Raw genomic sequence first — 8,272 nt, forward strand, 5'->3', positions numbered from 1 at the left:
TTAGGTCACATGGTTGTCTGCTGTACCTTGGAAAGAGACCAGACTGTAGAACTTGGAGAAGCAGAAGGAAAGATTCAGGATGTTGGAATACTGGTACTGTGTCCATGACTTCTTGAAGCTTTCAGCAAAAGTTATGAGAGGGTAGGGCTTGCGCTATAACCAGTTAGGCTGCTAGTAAAGGAGATAGCACATCTTTGCTAAGGGATGCTCCTCTCTGCTTGAAGCCTGCCTCCAAGTTGAATGAGGGTCACTTACCCCAAGGTGAAGCAGGTGCAAGTAGTGACTAAGAAGTGGAAGTCTAGTCTCAGAGAAGATAATGCTGCTGCCTTGAAAGGTTGCATGCCTCCTGGCAAAGAAGAGTTTAAAAGACCATTCCACCCAAAGCCATTGTTTTAGGTGACCTCCATTAAGTTAAGAAAAGCAGATGGTGTAGGTAGGGCATAAAGGTCAACTTAGAAAATACCAGTTTTAGGGCCAAACTCTATAACTAGTAAGAATTTTGGTACCTGGTTATCTGCACACAGAGAAGTCAAGAGGCAAATATATCAGAAGTCTGCTAAGTTTTTCAGGAATTTGCACTGCTAAAAGGAATTTAGGTCTGGCCTATGGAAAAACCATGTGACTCCTTAATCTTCAAAATAATCTTTCTGAGCCTGCACAAGCAGAGGGTGCGTGTGCCTGTGGGGGATATGGAAAAGGGATAACCTCCCAGAACCAAGACTCAGAGGACAGTGGACACAAGGCCATGCTTCCACCACATTCTCTGATCCCTTTCTTCTTGAAACTCAGCTTTGGCCACATACATGAAGACAATGCCCTAGGGTGACATGAGAAACCAGATAGAAAGAACTGGGTTCCTGAATGACTGTGTGGAATAGAGTAGCCAATTTGGAATGCTCTCTTTTGATTATGCTTGGAGAGTCAAATTAATTCTATCTTCATTAAACCATACTAAATTACTATTGGGTCTCTCTCTCATTCTCTCTCTCTCTCTCTCTCTCTCTCTCTCTCTCTCTCTCTCTCTCTCTCATTATTTTTAAAATCAGCCTAGCTAGATAAACTAATGAATATCCAAACAGAGATATTTATCATTCCCTACTAAACTGTTTCTTCCACTTGACTGAAGTAAATGGCAATCCCATCCTCCTCCTGCTCAGGCCAAAATCCTTGGAGGCATCCTGAGTCCTACCCCCAAAGAATGCAAAGTATTAAACCAGGTCCTGAATTTGTGATTTAATTTGGTGCTTCCCAGAATTTCAGGGGGAACATGCATGGAGTGAACCCGGGGTCTAGTCCTAGAAAGGTTAATACTCATCAAAAAAGACCACCAGGGATATACTTGTAGTTGAAAAGTTTGGGTTTATTGCAGCTAGGAAGTATGCTTACCATGAGGTACTGTGGGTGACTCAGAGCATGTTAGAAAAAATCTACTACAGGATTTGGGGGAGATCTAAGGAAGCTCTAGGTTAGGTGTTGTCAGAAATCAGGGGTAAGTCTATGACTGAATACATCTATAAATCTTATCCATAGGGAATGAAGATAAGCATGAATGTAAAGCTATACTTGATAAAGAAGCAGCAGTCACTCATTTTAGCTGAGAGAGAGACATGTTTTTGGATTGCATGATAATCTGGCTTTAATGATCTCAGTATGTCTGATGTTGATGTTTTATGAGATTGTTTGTGTCCAACAGAACAACTGGGCCTACCTGTTGTTAAGCTTATGACCATAATGACTGAGACATACTTCATGAATGACAACCCACCCTCATGTTGCGCTGTTCCAGCACCAATGTGCAATTTTGACACTGTTTTTATCATCGGATGTAAGAAAAGGATTATAAGTGGAGGAAGAACCTTAACTTTCCTTTCTCCAAAGCCCATAAGCTCCCCCCAAAACTGGTTAAGACCCTTTAGACTCCTTAGTGATTCTTGAATGTACCAAGTAGAGATGGCTAAAGATCTCTATTGCTCACATTTCATGGCATCTCACTTAACATGCTCACAGTAGATAACAGTGCTGGTTCAAGGAGGTTTTCTGAGAGTATTAAAGGATGCTGACTGTGTATAGAATGGACAATGTAGGGAAGCTGGAGGTATGTCCTGAAACTTGGTAAGCCCAGATCAGCCTCAGTAGCAACTGTCTCTCAGTACTCCTTGAGAAAGAGAATTCTAGGATCAGGGCAAATTGTAGGGCAAGTCTCACAGTTTGTTTTATCGGATCACTAAGAAATAGGCCAATCAAAATGCAAGCAGCATCACTGGGACAGAGACTGACTGCTGGGGAGGGAGAATCCTGAAATTCAGGAAGATTCTGAGAAGCTAGAGGACCATTATGGGTACAGAGTCAAGGACGTTCCCTCATTCTCTTGCCATCAGCGCCATGTCTCTCACACAGACAAAGACAATCACATGACTGCAAGACTAACCATTTATTGATCAGGTATAAGAGGTCTTATTCATGGTAGAGTTCTGAAATTTGGAGGAAACCTTTGATTCTTAGATAATTGTTGAGTCTGTCTAAACCAGTGGTCGGCAAACTCATTAGTCAACAGAGCCAAATATCAACAGTACAACGTTTGAAATTTCTTTTGAGAGCCAAATTTTTTAAGTTTAAACTGCTTCTAATGCCACTTCTTCAGAATAGACTTGCCCAAGCTGTGGTATTTTGTGGAAGAGCCACACTCAAGGGGCCAAAGAGCTGCATGTGGCTCGTGAGCCGCAGTTTGCTGACCACGGGTCTAGACAATTAGGGATTCTGAGATAATGCCTTCTTGGATGATAGTGATGGAGATCAGGTCGCAGACCTTGTCACAGGCTGACACAGGGATCATGGAATGAAGATCCTGGAGCCCAGGTCAGGAAGGATTCACTCAGCACTAAACAAGCAGATGAGAGAGAACACAGAAATTCATTAAGCACTTCCTTTGTTGAATTGAAGACAAAGAAAATTTTTATTACAGAGAAAAATGGTGAAGAAATAGATATCAATCTGTACTGCAACCTACGTTTCTTTCCAGAATAGGGGGAAGGAGATCATTGAATCAATAGCTGTTTGTTGTTTTTCTATTGCTTAACCTTTCCTGAGCTGAGTCTATGAGAGAGAGGAATAATCAATGAAGGACCCTAGGCTGGTTTCTGCCATTCTCAGCATTAAATGTTTGAGGAATTTTTGATAAATTGAGGAAGAATGGCAAAAACCAAGCTACCTTGTATTAAATGCTGACTTTATGCAGGCCATAGTTGCTAAGATATTCCCATATATTATCTGAATAAAGCCCCACAATAAAGCTAAGGTAGGAGACAGATGAGGAAAGTGAGAGCCTGTTTTCCAGGTAAAAGACAACTAGAGGGTTATATAGTCCTATTTACAAATCAGAAGTTAAGGATGTGCAGAGCTCAAAGACAGTGTTACCAAATATTGGAGAGTGAGACCACACATTTTGGCCTTGGAAGATGGACAAAAGACAGAAATGCATTTGACTTTTATACTCATACCCTAGTATTCTTTTCCTATTTCACATTTCAATTCTTAATGATTTTTAGGACTTTATCAATTACTGAGGCCTTTTCACCAGCAGGATATCGACACAGTAACTCTGTAAGGCACATGTCATTGTTTTTCTTTTAACTACTTAGGTCATTTGTTCTACAGCTCATGGAATGAATGGGTCCTGAGCCCAGGACCCCAATTCCAAATTTCAAGCTCATTCCACAAACTTTCTTACGTAATTAGTTGTATTGTAATCTTTTTTTTAATCCTCAATTAAGGACACTAGACTGGTTTCTGAGGATATTTTTCCATTGAATTTTAGAGAGTGGAAGGGAGAGAGAGAAACATTGATGTAATAAATTGATTGGTTGCCTTCCCACTCGCCCCAACCAGGGCCAGGGATCAAGCCTGCAACTGAGGTACATGCCCTTGACTGGAAACGAACCCGGGACCCTTCAATTCACAGGCTGACGTTCTATCCACTGAGCAAAACTGGGGCTTTATTGTAATCTTTGGACACAAACCCTAATAGTTTTGGAAGGCAATGGTCCCTGGACCACCCCCGCTCCATCAGACATCACCAACCTGGAGGCCTGGGCATCATGGCTCCCTCGGGCCTGGAGACAGCGATCTGCAGAGGCAGAGCAGTGCACAGTCAAACACCAACCCACTCATTTCTCAGCAGGAGATCAAATGATTTCCCAGGTCAGGACAGAGGGGACTGGTTGGAGATGTTACCTTCTCTTGCATTTCTCCATCCAGGAATATGGGAATTAAAAAGAGAAAACCAGGGATAGCTAAACTTACCAACTTTGGTCGCATCCAGTATGTTTTCCTGAGCAATTCCATATTCTTGACAAAGTTCCTCAAACCTTTCCTTGAGTTTTGGGCTCACATCTGGTTTTCGGGCTGTGGAAAAAGTGACAATAACTGCTGTGTCTTGTGTCTTGGTCATTGAGTCTCTGGGAGTGATGGGGGCAGATGGATGGAAGTGGATGGCACCAATTGGTGCTTAGGCAGAAGTTAGGGTGGGCTAAAATTTTGACATTTTTAAGATATCCTTGTGTCATGATGAAAAATTTCATTATCTTCCCATCACTGAGCCTGAGGGATTACCCAAGGTGAGCCCCTCTCTTCAGAGAAGAAGAGACATCCCAAGATAAGATGGGTAGCACTACCTTGTTCAGGTTTCCTTTCTTCCCCTGTGTCCCCACCCCAAAATGAGAATAAATATACTCTACCTAAGAGTATCAGCATCTCAAATGTATTCTTATTGTTGAAATTAATGAGATGAAAAATAATATAGTCATTATAGTCCACTTCAATTATGCGAAATGTAACGAATCCAGCATCTGTGGAGGAAAAGGAACAAGCTCAGAACTTCTTTGGTCCATTGGAAACAAGTTAAACTCTACCTATTCTCTTACACAGAGCAAATTCAAGTGCATATCCTGGCAGAGATAAAGAGTGATATCTAAGGCCTTCCATCAGTATCTCCCTGGGCTTCATATGGCAACTTCCAAGGGTTGAATTGACTACTAGTAGGAATTCCACCGCTTGTCATTGAACACTAGTGGTAGGAAAATTCAGCCACAGCAGCCACTTCCCCTCTATCATCCTCCCTGAGGCTCTCCTTTCTCCCTCGGCCATCTCTGCCAACTATGTGTCTCTGTTCTGTCTATAAGCCCACTGGATTATATACCCAATACTCTATCTGGGCAATGCGCTGTGGCAATGGACACCAGAAACAACCTGAAAGTGGGCAGAGAATGGGTAGCTGTCCAAACAATGTATGTTTTTTGTTCATATGTTTGTTTCTGCCCATTTTCTTTGGTTACAAATGACCAAATTGCCATCTTATTCTGATGGTATTGTGTGCCAGGTATTGGCTTTTACACACAAAGTTCTCCCAAATTGAGGATATTGACTATTAGATGGCCCCGTTTACATTATCTAAATATGCATTGATCAGGAATTGATGACGATCCTAAGAATGTGGGTGTTTAGTCATTTTCTTACATTTGGAAGTAGAATTTACAAAGTCATTTTTGTATACTTACAGATAACATTATATACACCATTCTCTTTTGCTGGGTTACAAAACAAAGAAATTTCAGTACACTCTCCATTGACTCTGTAAAACAAAATGAGCTGATGCCCAGGAGTTATTGATGGGCCTGGCTCCCTCACACTCCACCTGCAACTTGAGTTCCGATTCCAATTAACTGTAGAACATTTCTGGTACAAATTTGAAACAGCTTTTATTTACCTTATTTCACTTTATTTACTACTTTAAAAATGAGTGAACTACTGATACCATTATTACTTTACCACCAATTCACACTATTATTATTACCATAGCTACTTGCCTAGATAATCAGTTGAGTTCTCAGATGTGCCAGCCTCCCAGATAAGTGCTCAATAAACATTGTTTCACAAAAAAGAAATCCATGAGAAAGAATTATTATCATCCTCTTTTACCGAATGGGAATTTGGGGTGGAAAGAGATAAAATTTCTAGGTCACACAACTATTAAGAGATCATTTCAAGAGATAGCTAAGCTGTTGACCCCAAATGCCATGCACTTAAGCTATGCTATATGGCCACTTCTTATGATTCTGATACTCCTCAATCTCTAAACTCCTCTACTCCCATTTGAATTTATTTCTGTCACCAATTCTTATCTCTGAATCTAGATAACAGGCAAATTCCTCAGTCCTACATTAGTGCCAGATGTGTCTCTTAATTTGAATACAGGCCCACAATGTGTGTATGTGCATGAGTGAGTGTGTGTGTGTGGGTGGGTGTGTGTTTAGAGGTTCAAGACCATATTCAGGCTTCTGTTTTCCCTTTCCCGAGTAAAAAAGGCTACACTTACTTTACATGAAATTTCAGTGTCAAAGAAGAGTCGTCCCAGGCTTGGATGGATTCCATAAAACCCCTCATGACACTATTTTCTTCTATCCTTTCTTTGTCATCTGAGGCCAGGAGAATGGTATACCACTCCCCTGAAATCTGCAATAAATCAGTAAAATGATTGTGTAAGAAAAGAAGAGGGGGACACCACATAAACATCTGTATCCTTGATGTCTGGCTCATGGGCCTGGACTCACAGTGGTGATATGGAGATGGAAACCAGATCAATTGACTCCACATGAAAGGCTCTTGTGGAGGTTTCCAAGTGTTATCACCTTTCCACCTGGTATGAATCCTCTTAGTCAAAGGTCAGAAACCCACCCCCTTTGCCTAACATATCAAAAATCTCTTGGCCTCCTTTAGGGATCTCTTGCTTCAGAATCCCCCAAAACACCCCCAAAGTCAGAAGACCCTTTGTTCCTCCAACTCTACCTTTGATATATCAAAGTTGCTTGTCACAACATCATGGTTTCCTTCATCATGTGCACAGACCAGCGTCAACCCCAGACACAACAGCAGCAGTTTCATCTTGGGAGGGACAATTCTGATTTAGCTACAGGCACTTGGAGTGAGTCTTTCCCTGATGGCGCCTCCACTCCCCAGATCCTCTGTCTTTATATTCATTCTGGGTCCAGTTTTTTTGTCCATGAGGCAGCACCTTTTCTCCTCCCACTCCAGGAATGGTCTGTATTCATTGATGTGAGGCCAAGATTTTCCTTTCAATCACATCTCTATTAGATCTACTTAGTGACTTGAAATTAATCAAAAGGAACACTCAAAAAAATAGTGGATGTCATAAAAGGCTGCCTTTTGGAACCTGAGTTAATTGTGAAATCAAAAAGCCAATTATGTGTATCAGGAATGGAGTAGAACTGGGAAATACAATGTGTGGACAATCCATGTTTCACCAGGCACAAGGTGTGTGGAAATGGGTGATTTACTCCGTTTCAACAGCCTCAGAAGAAACTGACTCTACTAAAGATGATAGGACCTATCACAAAGCATTCAGAGAGAATAGATTAGAATGGGGTTTAATACAATAATGTCTTGAAGGTATGGTGTCTGCTATTGAGGATATTTTAATTCTTTTTCCTTGTTGTCTGAATTCAACCATAAAAAATGAACAAATGTTTAATTACTCCAAATACCATAGACCCCCTAAGAGAAATGGAGAAATAGAAGCTGTCATCCCTTTCTTCAAACGACCTTCAATGAAGGTGGGGAAATGCTTTACATACTTAATAAACACTTCATTGTACAAGCTTATGAACTAACCCAACAAAGTGGGACCAAGTCCAGATCATCGTGGGTCAGAAAAAGGGGTGATGCTGGGGAGGTGACATCATGTAGAAAGTGCTTAAGAACACTGGCTTTGAAGTCATGCAGACTGGGGTTTCAGTCCTATCTCTGTCATTTTGAAGCCATGAGGACAAATTTAACCTCTCAGAGCCTTGGTGTCCTCTTAATGGGATTAATTGTACCTGTTGATAGATTGCTGTGGGGATCCAGTGGGATGGTGTGTGTAGAACCCTCAGACTAATGTGTGGCACAACTGGGCTGGTGGAATCAGAATTATTCCTGGGAAAGTGGGTCTTGGGGGAGGTCTTGAAGGTTAGGCAGGTGTGGAGATGTGGAGAGCATGTGGGAAGGGGATTCTTGGGGAGAGGAACGTTGTGATTTAGGCTCCTGTGCCTGCTGCTGGGGCTGGTTAAGAGATATGGCTCATTCATGGCTTGTGCTAATTGTTCCCTTTTGCACCCCCCAATTCAGAAAGAGGCCAGTATCATGGGAGGACTGGGCACAAGGCAGTGAATGTAGGAATTGTGGCATTCTATCGTGGCCTGCTTTCCAAAGTCATCCCAGT

At 41.7% G+C, this 8,272-nt stretch overlaps 1 protein-coding gene across 1 annotated transcript; it reads right to left on the bottom strand.

Moving 5' to 3' along the window:
• LOC308248363 (salivary lipocalin-like) lies at positions 1–6,989 on the bottom strand (the record flags this gene model as incomplete). The annotated part of the gene is made up of 7 exons (XM_080668323.1): positions 6,841–6,989; positions 6,371–6,507; positions 5,553–5,626; positions 4,734–4,844; positions 4,300–4,401; positions 256–346; positions 1–118 (listed from the first exon to the last, which is right to left on the bottom strand). The coding sequence occupies exons 1-7, from the start codon at positions 6,934–6,936 to the stop codon at positions 1–3; spliced, it is 729 nt and encodes a 242-aa protein (XP_080524449.1). The 5' UTR covers positions 6,937–6,989.
• Positions 6,990–8,272: the final 1,283 nt, after the last annotated feature.

The sequence above is a fragment of the Plecotus auritus genome (assembly GCF_963455305.1).
Source record: "Plecotus auritus genome assembly, chromosome: 5".
Taxonomy (NCBI): domain Eukaryota; kingdom Metazoa; phylum Chordata; class Mammalia; order Chiroptera; family Vespertilionidae; genus Plecotus; species Plecotus auritus.